Source organism: Halictus rubicundus, chromosome 6 (genome assembly GCF_050948215.1).
Source record: "Halictus rubicundus isolate RS-2024b chromosome 6, iyHalRubi1_principal, whole genome shotgun sequence".
NCBI lineage: Eukaryota > Metazoa > Arthropoda > Insecta > Hymenoptera > Halictidae > Halictus > Halictus rubicundus.
This window is the reverse complement of record NC_135154.1, coordinates 12,083,996-12,111,533: the sequence shown is the minus strand read 5'-3', so window position 1 is coordinate 12,111,533 and position 27,538 is coordinate 12,083,996. Positions and strand designations below refer to the sequence as shown.

Sequence of the window (27,538 nt, the reverse complement as noted above, 5' to 3'; positions counted from 1 at the left end):
TTTATTTGTTTCGTATCTTTCAGCTGAGTTGTGAATGTCTTCAAAATTGTATTCAATTAATCTAATGTTAACTCATTTTAACGTTAATTCATTCTCTGTACACCTACAAACAAAAACTGTCCTTGATACTTAAAAGACACGCAGACGTATCTTTTAAACAAATATTTGTTCTTGCACCGAATGCGGGAATAATAAAAACTTTATAGTCGCAGAAATTCAGGGTGTTCGACTGCGAGTGGGAGAAAATTTAAGGGGTGGTTCTCCAAGACAATATAAGACGAAAATGAGGAATAAAAAATTGCGATTTCGGCTTCATTTTTCAATTAGCATCAATTAGAAATCCGCCTAAACTGCGGCAACCCGATCGACAGAGGTGTACGTTGGTTACGTCACAAAGGCGCGCGATAGTCGTGTATCAGAGGGGGTCCTCGCTCACACCCAATGGTTAGGCTTTGACGTCGCACACTTTCGCCAATAATTCGGCTAGAACAGAAAATGCATGTAGTATGACCCAATTTTGTTGTCAGGTAAGCGGACTATCTGTCATTTAATACCTGACTGTCGCGCGCCTCTATGCCGTACGCAACGTACACCTTTGTTGGCCGGGTTGCCGCTGTTAGGCGAATTTTTAATTGACAATAACTAAAAGAGGAAGCTGAAATCACAATTTTCTTACTCTTCATTTTCGTATTATATTGTCACAAAGAACCACCCCTTAAATTTTCTCGCACTTGTAGTCGAATACCCTGTTTGGACAACTGGAGCGTTAATTGTTAAACGAACGTAATCCCATAAAAACGAATCTCGTTAGGCGGTAAATTTCAGTATTGGCAATCTTTGCGTTCCTTTCGTTTCGTCCGGGTTGGTTGCAAAACGAGCAAAGCCAAACTTCCAAACGGAAATTCCATTTGTCTGGCGCGCAGACGAGCGAGGTAGCGGCAATTTCGTGTAGATTCCGCATTCGCAGCTCACCGTTTCCGATTTCGTCTTTCCCGGTGCAGTTTCCTGCAGGATGGACTGGCCAATCCGGGCTGCGGTCCACGCGTCCAGGAAAATCTAGTTGTCGTGGAAGTTGCGTGTCTCTCTGGCCGAAACATCGGCGAAACTTTCTTCTTTTCGCGGGTGTACCGTTTCACTCATCTCGCGGCGAATTTCACCCGGTGGCAAATTTCCTTTGTAGCTGGGAATTTGGCGCCAGTTGTCGACGATGGCCATTTCCGTAGAAAAATTTGGAACAGCGGCGAACAAACTGCGTGCATGCAAACTCCCGCGAACTCGACTGATTCGCAAGCGAACTTTCGGGAGAATCGCCAGAAAACCGGCGAACAGTTAAACCGGGAATAAGAATTCCCGCATGAATTCCGAATTAGATCTTTTTTGGATTATGTAAGTCGGCGAGAGACCGGTCTAAGCCGATCGATTAAGCGAATCGGTCGTTTCTATTCGACGCAACCGGTCCGGCGTTGGGTCCAGATACCAGATAAGTGAACTTCCTGAGCTCCTGTCGTGTATCGATCCGAATTCCGATTCAATTTTCTACGCCCCCGACGCACACGGCGAAACGCCATGCATTAAACATCGCGCATAACGCGTACCGTCGCGCTAATCCAGCCGGCGATATAAGCGCATCAGTCTCGATACAAATTCAGGTCCGATCGCGTGCTTGTCTAAGACCCGCTCAAATATCTTAAACAATTCTTTTTATTTTTGCAATTCTCAAAACGACATATACACTTTAAAGTTTCGCAGTAAAAACTGGAAGAATTACCTGTCTCACTTTTGCCCATGCCTGTATATATATATATATATATATATATATATATATATATATATATATATTTTTATTGTATAAAGTTATCCCAAAAGTTCGTTTCGTTTTCGATTAATGCGCACGATGCAAATTCATCCTAGCTTTAAAAAAAAAAACAATATTTCGTAAAGAAGGTATGTCGCATTCCCTAAAACATTTGAACACATTTTTTTGTAGCAGCGAAAACATGCTAGTAATGAATGTGTTAAGAACGTTGTAACGCTGTTATGCTTGTGTTAATCAATACAAAAACGAAAGTCTAAATGTCTCAAGAAAAATTACTTGCGTTTCATACTTACCGGAACAGTTGACGAAGCAATCGGTGTTATTTCAGCTGGTACAGTCCGGAACAAAAAGACAGCACACGTTAAGATTCGCATGATTTTTGAAATTTGTTCCTGTACAATATTTCAAGGTGCGTTTATTAAATCTGTATAAGTGAAAATAACGTTTCTGCAAAAATCTGGCGGGACGAAAAGATAGCACACGTGCGCAGAAACTTAATGTTCACTGGCGCGACCACGCGCACGAATTAACGAAAGTTTCCACGTTTTCCGAGGGCCAAGTTATCGTGAAAACTGGTCCGCAATCAATTCTGATCTGGCGCGTTGTCGCGCGAATTTGCGAAACGATCCTTCGTTTAGCTGCCCGCCGAAGAAATTATCCCTCGTTGAGGCGTCGGTTATTTATGCCGGAATAATGCAAATCGGCCGGCGTGCGATACCAGCATTTCCCAGCAACGGAACACATTACGCGGGTTACAAAGTCCTGCGAAAAAGGGCCGATCGCCAGCGGTAAAGTTTACCATAATAATTATACGCATCGGTCGCGCCTATTATGCGAGACCCGTAATGGGTCCAGACGCGAAATAACTATAATTTACGTGTATCACCTTATTCTGTATGCCGGCTACGGGTCATAAAGTATTTGAGCTGGCCCAGCGCGAAACCACCATCGAAAATTATAATCAACCGCGAGTTATTTAAGTTACCAATTTTATTTCTCTCCGTCCTGCCATTCGCCGTGCGGCGGGACGTGTCCTGCGGATATACAAGAACAGAGTTCTCGGTTTCATCCGTCGGCGAGCACCAAGAATACAGCGTCCGGCTGCTCTATTATTAGACGTAATGGCCCGGGAAAACTTTCATTAACTTGTCCGATGCCTAATTCATGAGACGACCGATGCGATACCATGTAATCCACGCCGCTTCCCCGCTCGCCGCACGGGGGGGAAAAAAAGGATCGAATCCAATCGGGGAAACGATTCGTACCTCTGCGATATGAGAGGGAAAGAACTTTTTGCGATTTCAAACCTCTACTGCATCATTCTCCTCCAAGATTTAACCCATTTGCATCATAAGGAAATATGACAAGAAGGCCTTTATCACCAAACTTTTTTTTCTTCATTATATTTAAGTACAAAAACGACTACAAGTAAAAGAACGTCATATTTCAGCATTATAAGACAAAATAAATTGAGCGTATATATACGATCCGGTGATAGTGACCAGGAAAATTGAGCGTATATATACGCCAATGATGCAAATGGATTAACTAGAAATATCGACACGGACTGGCTCGAAAAGTATTGGCAATGATAGACGCGTCAGTAATCGCTCTGTAAATGATCATGGTATCAGAAAATTGGTTCTTTATAATAAAATTAAATAACTTGTTTTTCTGGGAATACCCTTTGCAATGACTGGCCTTGATTTGGTAACGTGAGTAATGGAAACTGGACGAGAATAAGTTGGCACGCTTATGTGTGTGGTCACATTAATAAATAAGAAACAGCTCTATGTAAATATTAAATGTAAATACTGAATATAAATGTAGATTCATCGATATTGTGTGTTGAAAACTGTTGGCTGTAATTGTTTATACGAATAATTAATGAAACAGTTACAAATGATTCTTGCTAATCCGATCATAATTTTTTTTTTTATTGAAAAACCGTAGACTTTTACAATTTATAAGCCTTAGCTCAATTTATATAAAGTGTATTAATGACATAAATAACATATGCAGTAATGCATTACTTGTTAGCCACTTAAACTTCTTATATCTTACTTACTTATTTTAACTGTTCTACGTGCTAATATCGTTTTGAATTACTTGTTAATACCACATAAAGTCTTACTACGTGTAGATGCCTACAAATGCCTATATATGCCTACGTAGTCATAATTTCTCCTTTTTTTTTATTATTATAAACAAGTATTACGCTTTTACAATCCGTATGTCTGGGTCATAATTTTTTTTTTCTTTTCTATTGAGAGACGGATTAATTTTTTAATAATGTGGCGTCATCCGTAGAAAGCTCTTCAAAATGGTAAACGAATAAATATCGATAAGTTAGTGCACCCAATAAACAAAGGCGCCATCTATGAGGAAATGCTGAAACCTCAGATGAGGTATAAGAATAGAACACGCACATCATCTTCTGTCAATAAGCCGAACATCTTGCAGACTCTCTTGGCTCAATGTTAGGAAAGCTAGCTGCCTGCTTTACCGACCTAGGGATTATTCGTCGTAATTACGAAGAAAAAAGTAGAGGGCACGATTTTTATGATCTTTAATCGTGTCAGAGAAGATATGAGAGTGCTCACCAAAAAGATATGAACCCTTGGAGGGTTAACCTTTGGCACTCGAAGCTATTTTAACTCCAAAACGAAACATTCCTTCTGACCTAGAATATTTTCCGTCTACATATATTTCTTTCATGTTATACATACGAAAATGGTGCAATTTACTCGTACAAATACCGAAGCGTTTAGTAATTTATTAAATACAAACACATTTAATAATGTAAAAAATATTTTGAATAATGATACAGCTATTTATAGTGGCGCCTTACAGTCGCCATTCGAGGACTAAGGAACAAAAATGCAACCAAATTCTCTGCCCGCACAGGCGATAGCTGTACGGGACTGGTATACAAAGAGCATGGGAAATTCAATATGATGAATCTTCTCTCAGATCGTCGATGGTGGGCCTGTCCGCGGCTCGCGTGAGCATCACAGTAGCAAATTTCGTGACTCGACGGGATTTGCAGTCCACAATGTAGGTACAATGTAGATACTGCACGACAGATGGAAATTGCTGTGGACCTTGATCCCCCTAGAGGCAGTTTCCGTGGTTGCCACGAAGATCAACCGATCATCATTCTAATGTTGTGCATCTGCCATTCCAAACATGCTATTACTAAGATGTTAGATATGAAATGTCCAATTTTAAACAGTAAGATTAAAGAAACACAACTTCCTAGTAGTTAAAGCTATTAAAAATAAAATGAAAATTATGTTAAAGATTTATGGAACCGTAAGTTTCCTTTTATTTTCCATACTACTGAATATTTTGGACATATTGAATACAAACTACTTGTTAGATAAGAACTACATTGCTACACTGTAGTCAATCTGAACTCAGCAGTCTTACCGATGTTTATGCAATTAGGTATTTGACATATCATCACGTCGATGGAGGGAGTAGTAGTTGCGAGTGCATGCGCGTCTGCAAAAATTAATGAAAGACTATACCGTTGACTTTCAAAATAATAATTGGCATTTCCGTAAAAAATAATCGTGCAACGAGAAAGTTCGATTCATTTTAAAGCCTCTACGATTTATGTACTGTACATCTACTTTCGCAAACCATTGTTCTTTTTTTTCCAAGATTGTTTTGCATAATGTAAGGGAGAAGCTGAAAAGTAATACTGCAGCAAAAGATTGCATGCTTCTAACAGTTAAGGCGATGGAATTTCACTTAAAAAATATGTCAACTATCATGCGTCGCGAGCAAAAACATTACATGCAGAAAAGTGCAATTAATTACGTCGTTCCTTCTTCCGTGGCTTTTGTTCTACAGAGTGTCCTTTGTCTTTGTTTGGCGTCGACCGACGGTCGGACTCGCCTGGGGGCCGGGAGCATAGTTGGGCAAAATATTTATCTAAATAAAAATTTCGCATAATGAATAAAAGATAAAAAAATTTTTATTCGTTATTCGAAGGTTCGAATAAAAAAAGTATCTTTATTCGACGAGTATCGAATAAATAATTGTATTCGATGAGAATTTATCCGACGAATAAAGATAATTTTTTTTATTCGAAGCGGATTTATTTGAACTTCGAATAATTTTTTCATCTTTTATATAACTTTTGCCAGCTCGACGAATAAACGGCGACGGCGCCCGACGAGGACCGACAAGCGCCGAACGTCGAAGACCCAGCGACTGACAAACGGCATACAATGTAAGCAAATGGAGAATCGAGCATTATTGGCAATTTATGCTTTTATGTTTTTAATCAGAACAATATTGCCAATACGAATGAGTTGTAGAGCTTATCCCGATCAAAATCAGTCCAAACATATCATTTGGACTATCTTTAATGAGATTGTAATTTTTATCCTAACTACGTATCAGCGAAACTTGTTCGATTGGGTTTATTGGGATTCGGTTTACCGGCAATGAGCTCTGACAAATATTATGCGACCTCTCCGAACGGTAACGAGCGATCGCTACGCGACTCGAAACACATTAGAAAAAAAAAAGAGGAACTGGAGCGAACGCTCGACGGTTGTCGTAACGGCCAGCAGCTTCAGAATTCGAATCCCGAACAGTCTTAAATGCAGAAAATTGTCGCGACTCGAAAATTGCTGTATCATACTGGAAAAGGGAGGCATGCAAGCGAGCAACAATTTCTGAACAACACACTCAAATTTTCTACACGCCATTGCAGACGTCTATTACTGAGTACATAGCGTGCCGTGTCGTCATATTAAAATGTATACTTTGACATTAGACTGCATATGTTACGTGGCTGTCGTTATTGAACGAGAAGAGTGAATCAACGACACGAGAAGTAACTCGACGATGGCTTACGCAAAATACATGTTTAGGTAGTGTTTTGGAAATTACAATAAAAAATATTGGATTCCATTTGAAAAATTGAATGTGACTTTCACAGAACGCACCAATCTTACCTCACGGTCAAACTCACGGTAAAAATGTGTCCATTTGTTTCAACAATATTGATAATACTGACCATCTGAACGATCCGTAAGATTGTTTTATTCAAGTACGGAAAAGTCTTTGTTTACTTGAGCTGCAAACAAAAATTATAGATACCAATAAGATAATGTAATCTGTGACTTGAACATCATGAACCAATATCAAGATCTCCTTGATTTATCTGATTGGACATCCGAATATCCGATATCCGAACTAAACGTTTGAACGCTAACGTAACCTTCATCACCATTAGAATTCTAATCTAAAAGCTTGAATGTCATCAGGCATTCATTCGAAATCATTTAGTTGAGCCTATGCTAATCTCTAAGGCTGTTTCATTAAGAATATATTTATATTTAGTAATTTATCTTGTGTATAATTCTATACCTGTGCAATTATGCGTGTATATCTTCTTATGCATTGGTACTGGTTAATATTGATATATTTATCACAATCGCTCAAACGTCCATGATTGTTTGTTCACTGAAGCCTTTTTCGTCTCTTTATTTTAAAATGTTATCAACACTCGATTAATGATAATTATATAGAATATCGATTATTTTTAGAGATACTGATTCGCGACGTGAAAAAAGCTTTACATGTACTATATCAGTACTTATGTTATACTCGCACAAGTCCGAGTTAGAAAGTATATAGAAGAATTGTCTTTCTATTTACAAAGAATGGAAATTAATATAAAATTGAATAAAGAAATAGTGAGAGATTTCGTGAAATTATTCGTGGAGCATCTAATTAGTGAATTTGTTGGATTCCGGGTTTTGGAAATCGAGTACAACTGATTATAATAAAATCGAGAAGAGTTTTATTTAGGTTAAGTACACGGTGAGGTGTTCAGGTAAATGCGGAAGGGAGTAGAAAAGGTTTGCTGTGGAAAGGGATGACGTGGAAAGGGATGACGTGGAAAGGGATGACGTGGAAGAGACAAACTCTAAAGGGTTTGTTTACTCGTAATGATTCAAGTGTTCTGGCTGACGCGTCTATAGTATGATTATCGTGATGCATTGGCGTTTACCTAAGGCCTAGGGTTATCAGGAATACAAATAATTAGACATAGTGGTTTTATTTTTTGTTATGCAAAACGCTATGCACGCACATTATTAGATCAAAGATCACCATGACTTAGACCATTTCATGTAATTGTTGGGACATTTGAATTACATAAATAGGATAAAACGAATGCTTTCATACATTAAAAAACATTGCATGTATAAGTAATAACCTTTCGAACTCGACTAGTTCAGATCTTGTACATTCCGATAACCCAGATCGTGGACATTACGAAGATTTCGTTTAGCTCTCATTGGATTTGCTCGATAAAAAAAGTAATCTTCCCGAAACTCGAGCGATAACGTTTATCATACTTTATAATCGGTCGTTCCATAAGTTCGTGCCGTGGATATGTTTATATTATTTACCACTGAAAAGTATTTTAATGAAAAACCGCAGAAATTTGAATGAATGAATGGGTGATTACATATTTTATTTTTAGAATTTAAATGGTATAAGAGTAAACGGCATGAACTTATGGGACGACCTAATATTAAGTATTTCGATCAAATCCAAGTGTAATAAAAAATTCATTGAAAGTGATCGATTATTGAAGTATACAGAATTTTAGAAAATCGTACTCGTCGTGAACGCGTCAAATCTTGTGATCATTATTTTGTATGTGATCGATTATTATTAAAAATTTGCAGTACGTTCGTTCAAGTTTGAGATAGTAGCAAAAACATTTTACATCGGTTGCTTATGTTTAATAGCAATAGCAATAGCAGCAGTAACGATTTGGATACTACATGCCCACCATATACTTTTGTAATTGTAGAGAATTTGCAATAATGATACATAGAGGTATGAGTAAACATGTTTTGGGCAATTCCAATTGCAGGTTCGATGTGAAAGACTGTGTTAATTTTACAAATAACTGTGTTTAAAATTTTATGTAGGCTAATTTACATAAACTGCGATTAATTAAACAGTTGTTTACTCTGATTTATTGCTTCCAAGCGTGCGCACAAACTGCAACAAAGACAACTTTAGTTGAGACTCAATAGATCGCACAGTTGCAATACAACTGCCGTAAGGTTAAATACCAAGCCGGTATTTAACTCTAATGTGGCATGTAGACTCTGTGTCAGATGATATATAATTCTGTAGGCAATGACACGTAAATGACAGATATCTGTCATGGGAGTGGGGGCAGCCATATATATAGAAACATGGTTGTTGGTGCAATTAGTAATGGGACTCGCTTCTCCCGTAGTCAGTGAAGTGCCGACGAAGGTCCGTGGTCTTACAACGGTGTTTTCCTCCTCAACACAGTATTGAGTAAATCTTTCGAGCTGTCAATTACCGGAAACTGTTACAAATAGTAAATATCTCACACTAACAGCTCTTACTTTATTCTAATTTAGAAATAAATTGGAATGAAATAGAATTTTTAATAAAGTATTTAGTTACAGTTCAACTGCGGATTATTATGCAAAACAAAAATTGCCCGTATTAATTGCAAGATACAGGATCTACATAGACATTTATTTCTTCTCTCAATAACTTGAATGGGTTAGAGACAATAAAATAGCATGCTTTAATTTCTCAAATATTTCATTGTTTTACATTTAATCTACATATTTTTATCATAAATCCATAGAATCTGCAGTCTAGTTATAATGTACCAAACTAAACTATCTAGTTTAGTTGATAAACGTAGCATTTTCGTGAACGGAGTGTGGCGGAATCAAGGAATCTAGTGGAATCATTATTTAACACGTTAAGTGCCAAATATCAACCCCAGAGATTCTTACAAAATCAGAGTAATTTAATTAATGAAACCGAAACTAGAAATTTAAAATGTGTTATAGTGGATGCTTTCTTAAACCCTTTTGAATTCGGAAGACTCCAATAAAATTCGGTTTATCTGGATATCTCATAATAAAAGTGAATTTCTAAACCCAGTCAAAGATCACTCTGTCATATGTCACTGACGTGGCAATTAACGTGTTAAATACTGTACGCACATATGATCGAACACTGCTTTCGATCAAAACCACACATAAGCGTCTACTTCTAAAATTTGTTGTACCTAAGAGAAGTTAAGAATTTCGTCGTCATGGCATTCGTCGTTGGTGTTCTTATCAGAAGGCTGCGGACTTTATGGATTTATAAAGGAGATAGATTTTTATTTTACTGCAGTTCGTTGGAATTGAGGTTGTCAATTTTAATTTTGCAAAAAGATCCGTGGTCTACTTGTCAGTAATTTCGTGTTTCCCCGAAGAGCTTGAACTTTTTATTTCGTCCTTTGTTCTTGCTACTTTTAAAAATAAAGTTTGTCTACACACACGCGCACAGATTCATTGCTCTCATTCTTTCAGATTACTCGAAAATGGCGCTTCTCACACCGTACTGGGGCCTCGACAGCATCCTACTCTTCGCGTCGCTTATCGTCGCCGCATACTTGTACGCGACCCGCAAATTTAAATACTGGGCGAACAAAGGCATCATGGAAATCCCGCCAACGCCGTTCATTGGAAATTTCACAAAGTGCTTCTTCCTTCAAACATCGCCTGGGGAATACGTGAAGGAGCTGTACAACCAAGCGAAGGGACTGCCTTACATGGGATTCTATGTTTTCGATAAACCTTTCTTCCTGATACGAGATCCAGAACTCGTGAAGCACGTGTTGGTGAAGGACTTCAACGTGTTCAACGACAGATACGGTTCGCCGAATGTGACCGATCGACTCGGATACGCGAACGTCTTCATGATGAAGAATCCTGGCTGGAAGATCCTCAGAGCGAAGCTGACGCCAATCTTCACGTCCGGAAAGCTGAAGAAAATGTTCGAGCTGATGCTCTACGTCGCCGACGACCTAGATAAACATCTGGAGAAACAAAATTTGGGTTGGTATACGCTAAACATATAAAGAGCGCTTGGCGAATTAACATTTCTGGGAAAAGAAATTATTTCTCCAGATTTAAAAATGCCCTCTAGGGCAAAGGGTTGAAGTAAAAAGATTTAATAAAGCGATCTTATTTCTCTACGGTAAAGGGAAGTATCTACCACGAAGAATCGATCACAAATACGCGTGTCTGTTTCAGGTGCCGGAAAGGTGTTGGAAATGAAAGATCTTTGCGCAAACATTATGACGGACATGATTGGTAGCACCGCTTTTGGTTTGCAAGTGAACTCGTTGCAGGATCCGAAAGCACCGTTCCGCGAGTTTGGCAGAAAGATTTTCGACTACGACGTGTTCCGTGGCATGGAGTTCCTCACCATATTCTTCATGCCGCATTTAACCAAATACACCGGCGCTAAATTCTTCGGCAAGGAAAGCAGCGTATTCCTTCGACGCGTCTTCTGGGACGTTATCAATCAACGAATTCAGTCGAGGGAAAAACGAAACGATCTCATCGATCTTCTGATCGAACTCAAGGAAAAGCATGAGAACGAGGGTGATCTTGGTGGATTTAGTAAGTCGTTTTCTCAATAATTTACCAATTCGTATTTTCGGAGGATTCGAAAAGAACAGCTGACGGTTTCTTCAACAATGAATTCTGACATTCTGTTACATTTAATTTATTAATTGCAGTATTTTATTCTCAAGCTGAAATAAATTTTAAATCGTGAGCTTCTTATGATTTTTGGGACTGAATAAATAATACACAATAAGATTTTTGGGAAGTTCATAATAACAAAAGTATATTATTTGATTCTGATGTTGTTTGATTATTTTATGGGAGCAGTTTATTTATTTTGATTTAGTTTCACTTTAGAAATAACGCTTAAAACAATGATGAATCATGAATGATGGGATTTGTGTGGAAGGGAATGGTACGAACGTTTAACATTAGGGAAAAATGATTAAAATCGGGTCCTTCATAACCAAGAGGCTAAAAAAATGAACTTATTATTATTGAATACATGATAATAAATAATAAGACTTTTGGAACTCAATAAATACAAAAATAATGATTTTTTTAAAGAGATGGCTCCATTGGTTCAATTTTTCTTTTCACTGTATCGGATTATTCGAAGTCTAACACAAACTACGTCAAGTATGACATCTATGGCAATTTCGACTGATTCGCGTTACAGACTTCAGCGGTGACGATCTAGTGGCACAGGCAGCCATCTTCTTCACCGGTGGTTTCGAAACTTCGTCGACTACAATGTCTTTCACCCTTTACGAACTCGCATTGAACATGGACGTGCAGAAGACTTTGAGGAAGGAGATCCTCGAGGCAATGGACAAAAACGATGGAAAAATCACGTACGACATGGTATGCAAAATAAAATGCACGTATGACTGACTTGATAAAAAGAATAGAGCTGACTTGAAAACAGTAATCAAGATTACGCAACCTCTCTTTCCGTAGAAACGTAAAATGCTTGCAGGGGCAGTAATTAGTCATGTCATGCTACACTTACTAGAGACAGATCTTTCATAATGTAGGAATATTTCAAAGGATTTCGTTGAGTGTGGCGTATCGGATAGAATAATTCGACACCGGTTAGGCTAACGCCTCCAAAAATTCAAGTCGTATGGTCCAGTCTTAAAAAAGCTATCATTAAAAACCAGAAACATACAGGGTGGGGCAATAACTATGTCCACTTTAAATATTGCCGTTATTTGTAATAATGTGAAAAAATGTTATATACAAAACTTACACGGTATAGAGGGGGACATATTATGACGCAAACATAATGCGAATGAAACGTGGCTTGTTTACAGATCATGACACTGCCATACCTCGATATGGTTGTCGCAGAAGCTCTCCGCAAGTATCCACCATTGTCATTCCTGGATCGAATCGCTGTAAGCGACTACAAGGTTCCTAATTCTGATTTGGTGCTGGAGAAAGGCACTCCGGTCTTCATTTCTGTGACAGGATTGCATTATGATCCGGAATACTTCCCCGATCCACAAAAATACGATCCCATGAGATTTAGCGAGGAGAATAAACAGAGCAGGCCATCGTGCACCTACATCCCCTTCGGCGAGGGACCACACATTTGTATCGGTTAGTACCATTTATTATTTACTATGTTGCTGAAACTTGTTTATCGTCTTTTGGAAGATGTAACTTTCTTGTTGCGCTAACATTACGAACGCAGTGTTACTAATTGTAATTTTACATGTTTTAGGACAGCGATTGGGTCTTATGCAATCGAAGCTTGGACTGGTACAGTTCTTGAGCAAATACCAGGTGACATCATGCGACAAGACATCTGTACCAGTGAAAATGGATCCAAAGGGACTGACCACCACGCCACTAGGAGGACTATATTTGAATGTCCGAAAGATCAGCACTGAAGCTAGTTAAACCACCTCGATCCCGTGTGAACTTTTACCAAAAATGTTTTAAATTATTTCTCCGCTTGGTCAATGACTTAACTACGTTGGCGTTTAAAGAATTTAAAGTGTGTTTGTTTCCAACTTTTTAAAAACTAATCAAAATGTATCAGACAGAATATAATATATTTATATTCATGACAACTTATTTTGTATGCTAAATAAAAGATGGAATTCATGTGTACTTGCGTGATATTGTAACGTATTATGTTATTAGTTATAATTTATGCCAGACCATACAATTCATTTCACAATGCAACTTGGTGTACGTAAATAACAATGTATCTAAGTAAGGAAAATTCGTCGTAAAAACACCGTTTATAAACAACAATACGACTTGTTTGCGTTCCCCTCGTTCCGCATAATTTGTATTTACGAAAGAATAGATGGATACTAACTACGTGAACATTCTGCATATAAAGTAATTAATACTTTTACGTATTCTTTGGAATATATTTTCGTTGAACAAAAAGTAATCGTTTTTATTTTCATATGTTAGCACAATGGCACTTTTCACGTCCCATGGGGGTCTAGATGGCATTCTATTATTTGCATCTCTTCTTTCACCGTAAATACAGTGTTTACTCGATAAATGTCCACAACACGATTGTGGCGAGGGTCATGTAGCGGATAGGAGAAGCTATTCTTTGATTCACGCCGGACGTAGGAAAGGACATCGAACCTCTAGAGGTCTCGGTTGTCCAGGAATACTGCTGGAATCGTAAATTACCTTAATCGATGAATATCCAAAACACGGGTAACATGAGACTGCCAAGGGCAAGAAGTCTGCTAGAGTATCTTTCTTCGATACAGTGTCGGCGAAGGACAGCAAAGGTCAAGAGAGCTCCGTCGCCGAGGAGTGGGACAAAATACGGGTGGGGCATACCGGTGTGAGCCACTCGAAGAACAATTAAAAAATTCCGAAGAAAAAGAAAAGAAAGAGTCGGCCGCCGGCACAATTCAAATGCTCGCGAGAGTTCAGGCCTTTAAATAAAAAATTGAACTTTTTAATTATTGGTTATTTTTTTTGTGAAACTTTTACCAATATATTTCTGGCATTTTTCTGATTAAAGTGACAACAAATGCAATATCATTCGGATCATATTTATACTAATTTTTCGTTAATACAGTGTGGGGCAATAACTATGTCCATTTTGAATATTGCCGTTATTTGTAATAATATGAAAAAATGTTATATACAAAACTTACACTGTTATTATTACACATACATTTTCTGCGTGGGTGGAGGCATAGAGATTTCAAGGTCATCTCTATTTTGTTTTAATGGAATGCTATGTTTTTTTTATCGCAATGTGACAGCCAGTGTTGAGACGACTTGAGCGAGCTATCATCTGCTAAATCTGCTAAATGACGTGGTACAGACTACTGTGTAGTGATGTAATCAGAATAACTAGTTATGTTAATTCTACTTGATGACGTGTAGTCGGATTATAAGCTGCTCGCTTTACAATATAAGCAGTATGGATAACTTGAGTTACCTTGTTAGTAAACTTAACAATCCTTTTATTTGCAATTCAATGTTAGTTGATGTTTTGCGTGACTCGGCATTATATGTATAACGTCTCGATGAGGTCTTCAGGAAATGTAGGTTGGGCTGGTACAACTTCTGAGAAAATACGAGGTGTCTCGTTGCGAGTAAACACTTGTGATTACACATTAAAGTTAAACATTAACCATTAAAATTAAAATTAAATGTAAACATTAAACTAAACGTTACAATTGAAATTATACATTAAAATTAAACATTAACCATTAAAATTGAAATTGAATATTAAGATTAAACATTAACCGTTAAAATTAAAATTAAACATTACAATTAAAATTCGTGATTCTTTTAACACAAGCAGTACAATACCATCGATATTTCTTTTGATGAACAAAAAATATTCCATGTGTATTTGTTATAATTTTGCTATTCTATCGTAACTATGGATACCTAAACATTAATGCAATGTTGTTAATAATTCTAAGATATGTTTTTAACGATTAATAATTAAGAATTAAGAATTAATAATAATTAATACAATTGGCCGCCCTCTTCAGCCACATCTATATAGCTGCCTAGGTGTCCTTTTGGCTTCCAAGCATATATTCGCCTCTTGTGCACTGTAGGCACTTTAGTCTACTGCAACAATTCGAGTAGCATTCAGACAAACTGTATCCTAAAAAAAAATTAACGAAAATTTTCAGCACAAATATAATTTATATATATTATACTGTATATATTAGTGCGTATATACAATTGTATTGTGCACTATGTACCTAATCCACGTGTTTGTAATAAATGAAATTTATTTCTTTTTTTTTTTGTCATTCCAAGCATTAGCAAAATTAAGAAACAGTATTTTAGTCATTGTACAGTAAACTAATCTCTATCGCGAATCTCCAAGAAATTCAAGTTATTTAACCTTGAAAAAGACATCTTTAAGACCTCTGAAATAAAACATTTCGAAAAAAACGTCTTAAAGGCGTTTTATTTCATACCTAAACGACGTCTCCAAATGAGACGTCGTAAAGACGTCTTTTCCAGACGTAAGACTTTCAGACGTAAAATAGACGTTTAAAAGACGTCTTTAAGACGTCGCATTTTATCTGGGTCCGTTAACCCTTAAGGGGGCCGGCAGGGTTTGAAATCCATATGCTTATGCATGGGTCAAAACCTTTTCAAACTATCGCTTCAATATTGCAATGAGCAGTTTAAAAGTGGTCACTTGTGTTTCCTAAAAGTCCAATTTATGTCTGTATAGAGCCCAAATTTCGAATTTCTACCTCATCGGGGAGTAATTAACAATATTCGGCAGAAAATTCGAATTCTGAAGCAAGTATGACGTCACAAGATGGCTGCCGCTGAGAGATTCTCTTAATTTCGCGAGATTTAGTGTTCGTATCGAAAAAAGGGCTCCATACAGACATAGCGAAGACATGTACAAACACGGTGGTATGCATTTTTAATTGCGTACTTACTTATTTAAGACATAAAATGTCTAGAAAACAGGCACAGGATAACATAGCGTGACAGTCAAGGCCAAATGCCTGCCGGCCCCCTTAATTAAGGGTTATACTACCCCCAGTAGGTTTCGACAGAACGTATTCGATTATTTGTCCGCTTGGTCGAAAGTTAGAATTTCGTTAAACTGAAAGAGGGGTTTCCATATTTTGTAACAGATCGCTGTGTTCTATATTTTATAATAACAAAATTGTTTGATATAAGTCTGCAATTATTTAGATACATTATAAATTCAACTATTTTTGGTTCAGGGCCACTTCTAACCCGCTTATTCGGCTATACCACTGAGAAAAAAAAGCGCATTGACAACTATACCTGATTTGTAATGCGGAAATACTGATACGAGCGTCAATCAGATGCGAGTGCCTGGGGACGATCTAGCACAATCTGGTTCGACTTTTTCACCAAACGGATGGCATATGTGACGATAAAGAAACTACAATATAAAAATATATGTAAAGCACTAACGTAGTAGGAGATAATCGTTGTGCCAATCACGATGTTTCAAACTACAATCTTCTTAAAAGTGGGGATAGTCGCATATAAAGTCCGATATATGTACACAATGTACATTTTCAGTTCAACAAGCGACCGAAAAGCACGATAGAAGACTTCAGGTATGTGTGACTGTTGTTTCGTTTTAGGTCTCGGAATTCTGTTTTAACCGTGCTGATAGTCGAGACCTGCAACAAATCGTAAGTATGCGTTCATCATCCAAATATCGTTTATTGATTCTAATAAAAAGACACTTCCGGAAAGATACGAATCTCGTGTAGGAATGTCCAGTTTCTTCAATTCCCTTCATTTCCATCTTACGTACGGAGACTCTGGTTACGTGAGTCTCTTAGCCCCTTCATGATAAACAACTACTAGTCCCTTATTAAGCATCCTTCTTTTTAAACAAATCACACGATAAAGGGAGTATAGGGACATAAAGGGACTATATGAAGGGTCCGTTTGGTGATGAACGGGTTAGTTTGAAACTGAAGACAAAGCGATACGCGTAGTGAGATTGAGTTCATAGTCCCTTTTGAATCAATTCTTAACCGCTACCTCCGTTATTCAAGGCAAGTCAGTGAACACAATCCGCGCATTTCTCAGTGCGTCAAAGCCGTGAAAAACAGAACTTAGTATCCACGACAATCCTTCACAATACACAATTGTAGACCCCTATTACGTTTATATTATATTATTGTCAAACATACCAGAGTCTCCAAACTCATTTCCACATCCTTTAGAATTCCAGTAACTAGTATTTTCCACATAGATACACCTTTACCGCTCGAGGTGTATCAACAATCGTTACGAGGGCCGACTTCCGAAAACCTTCCTCTTATCCATCCTATTGTAGTGAGCTACCCGGTGATGAAACAGGCATCGTCTAGCTCACGACCTCCCTACCTAGTGGGCAACCCGGTGATGGAATTTATTTATTTAGACAATTTATTCCTGCATATTCGAGCAAACCTCAGTCCACGCATAGACTGCCCTAGCCCTCGGCACGTAACATCGTCAACCCTGCGTAAAAAAATCAAAATGCATTCTTTGTCCTGCTCTGATCTTTGGAACGTACAATGCAGGGCAGTATAAGAGTGTAATGTTGAAAAGTGAGCAAATAGTGAATTACATATATCATTTTTTAAAACAGTTCTCCCTCCCTTCATCTTGCGACACTGCTTACGGCCCGTAGGCCACTAGTTTGGCATCTCTAACTTAGGCAATGCAATCTCGCTCATCATACTCTCAGAAACATCCACGTGCCGACCGATAGCTGGATGACACAGAGTGCTCTTCCAATAGACTAAATTCATTCTCCCCCGTATATTTGGGAGTAAATTTTGCTTGAACAATTGTGCAGTAATTGTTTTTATTCTCCGGTTTCAGTAAAATGGCGCTCCTCGCGTCCCATTGGGGTCTAGATGTAATTCTATTCTTTGCATCCGTTCTCGTCGCGGCATACCTGTACATGACGCGAAATTTTCGACACTGGGCCAAAAAAGGCGCCATCGAAATCTCTCCGACGCCATTCCTGGGAAATTTCACAGACATCGTTTTAATGAAGAAGTCACCTGCACAGTGGATACGGGATCTCTATGAGCAGTACAAAGGTTTACCTTACGTGGGATTCTATGTTTTTGATCGGCCATGCCTTCTAATACGAGATCCTGAAATTGTGAAGCACGTGATGGTGAAGGACTTTAACGTGTTTTTTAATAGAAATGCTACTACGGCAAATGTTGATCCATATAATTACATGAACCTTTTCACGGTAAAGAATAAAGCCTGGAAAATCCTTAGAGCAAAGATGTCGCCAATGGGAACAACCATGAAACTAAAGAGACTGTTCGATTTGATGCTCATGGTCGCCGATGATTTGGATCAGTACCTCGAAGGATTAAATTTGAGTTAGTATGTCAGTAGTTATAGGCTAACCGTATTTAGCAACTCATGTAGAGATATAGGGAACCTACTACAAGCAATTTATAATTTCTTAATACGTCACTGACAAGACTTACTTAGGCAACTTCAAGTGACCTAACTTATTTTGATCACTTGAGCTAGTGAATTCCAAGGTTTAGAGGTGTACGTTGGTACCACCCTACCCTAACTATTGGGAGTATTACTAAAATATCTGAATATTCGTTTCAGCCGACAACGGTAAGGTGTTGGATATTAAAAACTTCTGCGAGTGCCTTCACACGGACATGATGGGAAGCACACTTTTTGGTATACGTGTGAACTCTTTGGAAGATGATAGTGTACCGTTCCGAGAGTGCGGCAGGAAAATGTTCAACTTAACACCATATCAAATTGTGCAGTTCCTTGTAGTATTTTTCATGCCACATTTAGCAGAGATTACTCGTGCTAGATTTATGGAGCAGGAGTCCTGCGATTATTTTCGATCCCTTTTCTGGGACACGGTAAATCAACGGACTCAGTCGGGCGAGAAAAGGAGTGATTTTGTCACTTATGTGATGGAACTGATACAGAAGAACAAAGACGAGGGCGGTACTAGTGGAATGAGTAAGTTCTTAACTCCAAGTACAGTGAATTCTCGATTTTTGTCAGCAATACGGGTCTTGCCAGCGTTTGCTTATTGTCCAAGAGAGATACCCGAGCCGTGTTATGTTTATACTCCTTGGCGTCCGAGCCCTCTCGAGCTTCTTGGCTCCTCACCGGTTATACTTCGCGGTAGTGGGGATAATCCCGCGACGTTTATCATCCAGGCCTTGGCGACATATACAGAGAAATCACTATACTATTGTAGGAATATATTAAGAGAACTCCTACGTCTTAGGTGTGACGTATCGGGTGGAGTGATCTCATTCCGATTTCGCTATAGTCCTTTATACTGTTTGTAACTCGATACTTCGTTAACATACTCGCTCGCGACTCTCGCTTCTCTAACTCTCGCTCTTCTGATCTCGCTCTACTGACTGACACAACATCCCTCGCATTCGTCCCTTTTATCCAAGGCCCACTTTCATTCTTCCTCTCTCGCACTCTCATTCTCTCTCTATCAATTTCACATCCATTCGGGAAACCCAAACAGTCACGTATGCCCTGCGCTTGGCGCCCCTGAACACTTTACTCTTGTCTTTACTCTTCTTTCACATTTCGGCCCAAACAGAGTCCCATTCACGCCGGACCCAAACACGTTGTCGGCACGATGGACGCGTCCACAGTCACTCTAAACAATCATTCTAATACAGTGTCTCATTCATAACCCTACGCTATTAATTTATTATTCTACGGTCTACTACTATGTAGGCTTCGATGATGTCAATTACATTATTTCGATTGATTCGCGTTACAGATTTCACTGACGACGACTTCTTGGCACAATTAATCGGTGCCTATGTTGCCGGGTTTGAAACTAGTTCTGACACCACGATGTTCATTCTTTACGAACTCGCAATGAACATGGACGTCCAGGAAAAGTTGAGGATGGAGATCTTCGATGCACTCGATGAAACGAACGGGAAAATTACATACGAATTGGTATGTATATTAAATTTTCGTTGCAGACAGGTTGTGTCATTCGAAATGTTGTTTAGGAGAAACTGCCGTTGCATGCTGCGTCCAACAAAATGACATCATGTGTATCATTCTATTCTGCTTATCGAAAATAAAGGAGATTATACATATATTTCCATATATATTTTATCCACGATTTAATGCTGCAACTATTTCAATTGTTCCAGCTACGTCTCTTTCTATTTTCCGATCCTCCAAAGTAAAAATACTCTTTCGTACATAATGGCACTCTACTAGAGTACGGGGCGCACAAACATTGTTTTCCTACGTTCAGTTATGGTTTTTAAAGGGTAACTCCTCTGAAAGTTATTTAAAAGTCAACGTGGTCGACACTTACTTTTCATTAGCTATATCGCCACATTAATCAGAATGCTTCGTCCCGTTTCAGAAAGGAAAAAAATATTGAAATTTTGGAACATATGGCCTTGAGAAAAAATGCTTTTCTATCGGGACAATTGTTTGACGGAAGCATTTCAGGTGAAAATGTTAGATGACACGGCTTGAATACATGTGTTTTCATTACAGTGTCAAAAACTGCCCTACCTCGATATGGTTATCTCAGAAACCCTACGCATGTATGCACCACTGGGATTTCTAGATCGCTTTGCCAACGAAGACTACGAGATTCCAAACACTGGTTTGGTCTTGAAGAAAGGTACTCCTGTGTACATTTCTGTGCACGGAATGCACTACGATCCCGAGTACTTTCCTGATCCGGAGAAGTTCGATCCCATGAGATTTAGCAACGAGAACAAACATAAGATTCGACCTTTCACCTACATGCCTTTCGGCGAAGGACCTCGCAGTTGTCTAGGTTGGTAACAGTTTACAATATCTGGGTCTACCTTTTTCGGGAACACTATAATAGGAAATTTGCATTTGATAAGCCGAGTTCTAAACTGAATATTTACTGGGTAATAATTCATTATGTTAATTGTATGAAATAAATTACAAACGCAGTACACGCTACACGTTTTGCAAAATCTGGATACTCGTTCATTGCATATGTTACTTACGGAGACTTTTTTCGATATCTCTCTTACTCCCTCTTTGAAGTCATATGTAGTTCAACGGGATCTGCTTTGTATACTCGAAAAACCAACTCTCCCACGAGGTGTCGCAGGGTAGAGAAATTCCAAAAGTTCAACCCAGATGGGCGCATAGCCCGAACTCCATTTTTAGTCCAGTTTGGCACTATACTATAAAGACCGCGAACTTGCTCATGAGGGGGTGCACTTCCAGGCAAGTCACGACAAGTCATACATTGTGCGATCGGGTTCATAGTCCTTTTCAAGAGAACTTTTGCGTAATACAAAATGTGACTTTATATGTTACAAATTGTCAAATCCTTTTATGTGCAATTCAATATTAATTGAGTTCGTTGCTTCAAATGATGTTCAATATTGCAGGGATACGGTGGGGTATGCAGCAAGTAAAGGTTGGATTGGTGCAGTTGCTGAGGAAATACGAGGTGACAAGATGCAAGGAAACACTTGTGCCCATGGTTCTAGATCCAAAGTCATTGGCAACCGCACCAATGGGAGGATTATTCTTAAATTTGCGAAAGATCGTCACATAACTAATTGTGGTTAAACGATTCTCATATTTTACGTTTACATATCAATTATATTGTATATTTCCGTGTCAAATTGGAGAATACAGATTATGTCAATTTTTTATTTATACACGGTCCGTTACAGTAACATTGGGACACTTTTAAAAAGACGATAACTTTCGTAAGATTGGAGCAAAACGAATTTACATTTTTCGAGATGTTAGAAGGATTGCTTTCCCAGCTGCCGTAATGCCTAGATAACACAGAGACATCTTAATGACGTCTTGAAAATCCTACGAACCTCTCTGGAACGTCTCTGGAACGTCTTTGTTACGAAACTGTACGTCTTAAAGACGTCTTCTAGACGTCTTTTAAACGTCTTAGATCCTCTGCTGCCGCCGTATAGTGTCACCCGCTAGGATCTCTCCTGGAGGATGTCCGTAAGTCTTATGGTCTATTGATAACAAAGTTATACGATTTTTAAAAGCGTCCGAATATTTGTGGGAGTCACTGTCAATATAAATTGAAAGGAAATTAGTTATTGAATAAAATTAATGAATATATTCTATATTTTCGTCTTATTTTCTCATAATAATTTATTAGATTATAGGATTACCCCCTCCACGGTTCTACCATCAACACCGGCACACCCCATATAACATCGTTACAATGTTGTTCTTTATCAATATTTCTGGTGTTTACATCTGCCGGACCATACAATTCACTTCACAATGCAACTTGGTGTACGTCAATAACAATGTATCTAAATAAGGAAAATTCGTCGTAAAAACACCGTTTATAAACAACAATACGACTTGTTTGCGTTCCCCTCGTTCCGCATAATTTGTACTTACGAAAGTATAGACGGATACTAACTACGTGAACATTCTACATATAAAGTAATTAATTCGTTCATGTATTTTTTGGAATATATTTTCGTTGAACAAAAAGTAATCGTTTTTATTTTCATATGTTAGCACAATGGCACTTTTCACGTCCCATGGGGGTCTAGATGGCATTCTATTATTTGCATCTCTTCTTTCACCGTAAATACAGTGTTTACTCGATAAATGTCCACAGCACGATTGTGGCGAGGGTCATGTAGCGGATAGGAGAAGCTATTCTTTGATTCACGCCGGACGTAGGAAAGGACATCGAACCTCTAGAGGTCTCGGTTGTCTAGGAATACTGCTGGAATCGTAAATTACCTTAATCGATGAATATCCACAACACGGGTAACATGAGACTGCCAAGGACAAGAAGTCTGGGAGAGTGGCTTTCTTCGAGACAGTGTCGGCGAAGGACAGCAAAGGTCAAGAGAGCTCCGTCGCCGAGAAGTGTGACATAATACGGGTGGGGCATACCGGTGTGAACCACTATAAGACCAATTAAAAAATTCCGAAGAAAAAGAAAAGAAAGAGTCGGCCGCCGGCACAATTCAAATGCTCGCGAGAGTTCAGGCCTTTAAATAAAAATTGAACTTTTTAATTATTGGTTATTTTTTTGTGAAACTTTTACCAATATATTTCTGGCATTTTTCTGATTAAAGTGACAACAAATACAATATCATTCGGATCATATTTATACTAATTTTTCGTTAATACAGGATGGGGCAATAACTATGTCCACTTTGAATATTGCCGTTATTTGTAATAATATGAAAAAATGTTATATACAAAACTTACACTGTTATTGTTACACAAACATTTTGTGCGTGGGTGGAGGCATGGAGATTTCCAGGTCATCTCTATTTTGTTTTAATGGATTGCTATGTTTTTTTTTGTCGCGATGTGATAGCCAGTGTTGAGACAACTTCAGCGAGCTATCATTGAAGGTTATGCTAGGTCAAATGTGGTAGTAAAATATACTTTCTCTCGTTGCGAGTAAACACTTGTGTATACACATTCAAATTAAACATTAACCATTAAAATTAAAATTAAATGTAAACATTAAACTAAACGTTACAATTGAAATTATACATTAAAATTAAACATTAACCATTAAAATTGAAATTGAATATTAAGATTAAACATTAACCGTTAAAATTAAAATTAAACATTACAATTAAAATTCGTGATTCTTTTAACACAAGCAGTACAATACCATCGATATTTCTTTTGATGAACAAAAAATATTCCATGTGTATTTGTTATAATTTTGCAATTATTTGTCTGCAATTATTTAGATACATATTAAATTTAACAATTTTGGTTCAGGGCCACTTCGAATCCGCTTATTCGACTATACGCTTCGGCTATACCACTGAGAAAAAAGAAAAACCATTGACAACTATACCTGATGGGTAATGCGGAAATACTGATACGAGTGTCAATCAGATACGAGTGCCTGGGGACGATCTAGCACAAGCTGGTTTGACATTTTCACCAAACGGATGGCATGTGTAACGAGTAAAAAACCTGAATATAAAGACACATGCAAAGCACTACGTATGTGGTACAAGTTAATCCTTGAGCCATTTACGATGTTTCAAAATGCACTCTTCTTAAAAGAGGGGATAATCACATATAAATTCGGATATATGTACACAGTTTACAGTTTCAGTTCAACAAGCGACTGTAAAGCACGAGAGGAGACTTCAGGAATGTGTGACTTTTGTTTTGTTTTGGGTCTCGGAATTCTGTTTTGACCGTGCCGATAGTCGAGACCTGCAAAAAATCGTAAGTATGCGTTTATACGTAAATCGTTTATTCTTTCTAATAAAAAGACACTTCCGGAAAGATACGAAGCTCGTGTAGGAATGTTCAGTTACTTCAATTCCCTTTATTTCCTTGTTACGTACGGAGACTCTGGTTACGTGAGTCTTTTAACCGCTTCATGATAAACAACTACGTCTCTTATTAAACATCCTTCTTTTTAAACAAATCTGACTATCTAAAGTGTCCGTTTGCTCATCGACGGGTTAGTTTGAAACTGAAGACCAAGCGATACGCGTCGTGAGATTGAGTTCATAGTCCCTTTTGAATCAATTCTTAACCGCTGCCTCCGTTATTCAAGGCAAGTCAGTGAACACAATCCGCGCATTTCTCAGTGCGTCAAAACCGTGAGGAACGGAACTTAGTATCCACGACAATCCTTCACAATACACAATTGTAGACCCCTATTACATTTATATTATATTATTGTCAAACATACCAGAGTCTCCAAACTCATTTCCACATCCTTTAGAATTCCAGTAACTAGTATTTCCCATATAGATACACCTTTACCGCTCGAGGTGTATCAACAATCGTTACGGGGGCCGACTTCCGAAAACCTTCCGCTTATCCATCCTATTGTAGTGAGCTACCCGGTGATGAAACAGGCATCGGCTAGCTCACGACCTCCCTACCTAGTGGGCAACCCGGTGATGGAATTTATTTATTTAGACAATTTATTCCTGCATATTCGAGCAAACCTCAGTCCACGCATAGACTGCCCTAGCCCTCGGCACGTAACATCGTCAACCGTGCGTAAAAAAATTAAAATGCATTCTTTGTCCTGCTCTAATCTTTGGAACGTACAATGTAGGGCAGTATAAGAGTGTAATGTTGAAAAGTGAACAAATAGTGAATTACATATTTAATTTTCTAAAACAGTTCTCCCTTCCTTCATCTTGCTGTTATGCGAGACTACCGGACTTATCTATTCTCTATAGATAAGTCAGACAAATAGATGAGTCAGAACTCACGGGCTTTCTCATCTACTAGACTAAGGCAAAATTACTCACCGGTACAGAGATTTCATGTTAAAGTCCAACCCTGCGAAAACTCCGACCTCCACGTCATTCCCTATCTCTAAGGGCTAGTGTCATCCATCCCCACCAAACTTCCATAGTTGTACTCTTATATAAGGCCCTGCGAAAGGGCGCGGACAGAGACAGAGAAGAAGCTACAAGTAGCCCGTCAGTCGACTCGTTTGTTACAAAGTTATTCGTCGTGTACAAAATCGCTTGTATTCTTGCTTGGCGACCTATTCCCAAATAAACCTAAGTTGTGCTGGAAGAGTTTGGAGTTTATTCGAGGATACTCTTCATCTACCCCTTCCTGCGGCATAACATTGCGACACTGCTTCCAGCCCGTAGACCACTAGTTTGGCATCTCTACCTTAGGCAATGCAACCTCGCTCATCAGTCTCTCAGGAAGATCCCCGTGCCGACCGATTGCTGTATGACACAGAGTGCTCTTCCAATAGACTAAATTCATTCTCCCCCGTATATTTGGGAGTAAATTTTGCTTGAACAATTGTGCAGTAATTGTTTTTATTCTCCGGTTTCAGTAAAATGGCGCTCCTCGCGTCCCATTGGGGTCTAGATGTAATTCTATTCTTTGCATCCGTTCTCGTCGCGGCATACCTGTACATGACGCGAAATTTTCGACACTGGGCCAAAAAAGGCGCCATCGAAATCTCTCCGACGCCATTCCTGGGAAATTTCACAGACATCGTTTTAATGAAGAAGTCACCTGCACAGTGGATACGGGATCTCTATGAGCAGTACAAAGGTTTACCTTACGTGGGATTCTATGTTTTTGATCGGCCATGCCTTCTAATACGAGATCCTGAAATTGTGAAGCACGTGATGGTGAAGGACTTTAACGTGTTTTTTAATAGAAATGCTACTACGGCAAATGTTGATCCATATAATTACATGAACCTTTTCACGGTAAAGAATAAAGCCTGGAAAATCCTTAGAGCAAAGATGTCGCCAATGGGAACAACCATGAAACTAAAGAGACTGTTCGATTTGATGCTCATGGTCGCCGATGATTTGGATCAGTACCTCGAAGGATTAAATTTGAGTTAGTATGTCAGTAGTTATAGGCTAACCGTATTTAGCAACTCATGTAGAGATATAGGGAACCTACTACAAGCAATTTATAATTTCTTAATACGTCACTGACAAGACTTACTTAGGCAACTTCAAGTGACCTAACTTATTTTGATCACTTGAGCTAGTGAATTCCAAGGTTTAGAGGTGTACGTTGGTACCACCCTACCCTAACTATTGGGAGTATTACTAAAATATCTGAATATTCGTTTCAGCCGACAACGGTAAGGTGTTGGATATTAAAAACTTCTGCGAGTGCCTTCACACGGACATGATGGGAAGCACACTTTTTGGTATACGTGTGAACTCTTTGGAAGATGATAGTGTACCGTTCCGAGAGTGCGGCAGGAAAATGTTCAACTTAACACCATATCAAATTGTGCAGTTCCTTGTAGTATTTTTCATGCCACATTTAGCAGAGATTACTCGTGCTAGATTTATGGAGCAGGAGTCCTGCGATTATTTTCGATCCCTTTTCTGGGACACGGTAAATCAACGGACTCAGTCGGGCGAGAAAAGGAGTGATTTTGTCACTTATGTGATGGAACTGATACAGAAGAACAAAGACGAGGGCGGTACTAGTGGAATGAGTAAGTTCTTAACTCCAAGTACAGTGAATTCTCGATTTTTGTCAGCAATACGGGTCTTGCCAGCGTTTGCTTATTGTCCAAGAGAGATACCCGAGCCGTGTTATGTTTATACTCCTTGGCGTCCGAGCCCTCTCGAGCTTCTTGGCTCCTCACCGGTTATACTTCGCGGTAGTGGGGATAATCCCGCGACGTTTATCATCCAGGCCTTGGCGACATATACAGAGAAATCACTATACTATTGTAGGAATATATTAAGAGAACTCCTACGTCTTAGGTGTGACGTATCGGGTGGAGTGATCTCATTCCGAT

At 38.6% G+C, this 27,538-nt stretch overlaps 1 protein-coding gene across 1 annotated transcript; it reads left to right on the top strand.

The window, feature by feature from the left end:
* Positions 1-9,078: 9,078 nt before the first annotated feature.
* Cyp6aq1 (cytochrome P450 6AQ1) lies at positions 9,079-21,853 on the top strand. Its single transcript, XM_076789239.1, has 21 exons — positions 9,079-9,162; positions 10,213-10,740; positions 10,939-11,310; positions 11,936-12,120; positions 12,573-12,861; positions 12,986-13,159; positions 13,362-13,482; positions 13,693-13,761; positions 13,899-13,914; positions 13,961-14,073; positions 14,638-14,695; positions 14,739-14,849; positions 15,258-15,315; positions 15,633-15,746; positions 15,793-15,839; positions 16,801-16,838; positions 18,106-18,626; positions 18,871-19,245; positions 20,039-20,223; positions 20,785-21,073; positions 21,669-21,853. The coding sequence occupies exons 2-21, from the start codon at positions 10,224-10,226 to the stop codon at positions 21,836-21,838; spliced, it is 3,822 nt and encodes a 1,273-aa protein (XP_076645354.1). The 5' UTR covers positions 9,079-9,162; positions 10,213-10,223; the 3' UTR covers positions 21,839-21,853.
* The last annotated feature ends 5,685 nt before the right edge of the window (positions 21,854-27,538 follow it).

Bases quoted from the DNA above. Each gene is read 5' to 3' on its own strand.
- Cyp6aq1 (XM_076789239.1), top strand. From the start codon at position 10,224: ATGGCGCTTCTCACACCGTACTGGGGCCTCGACAGCATCCTACTCTTC. The intron at 18,627-18,870 runs GTTAGTATGTCA...TATTCGTTTCAG, and splicing joins CCTCGAAGGATTAAATTTGA to CCGACAACGGTAAGGTGTTG. The intron at 20,224-20,784 runs GTATGTATATTA...TTTTCATTACAG, and splicing joins GGAAAATTACATACGAATTG to TGTCAAAAACTGCCCTACCT.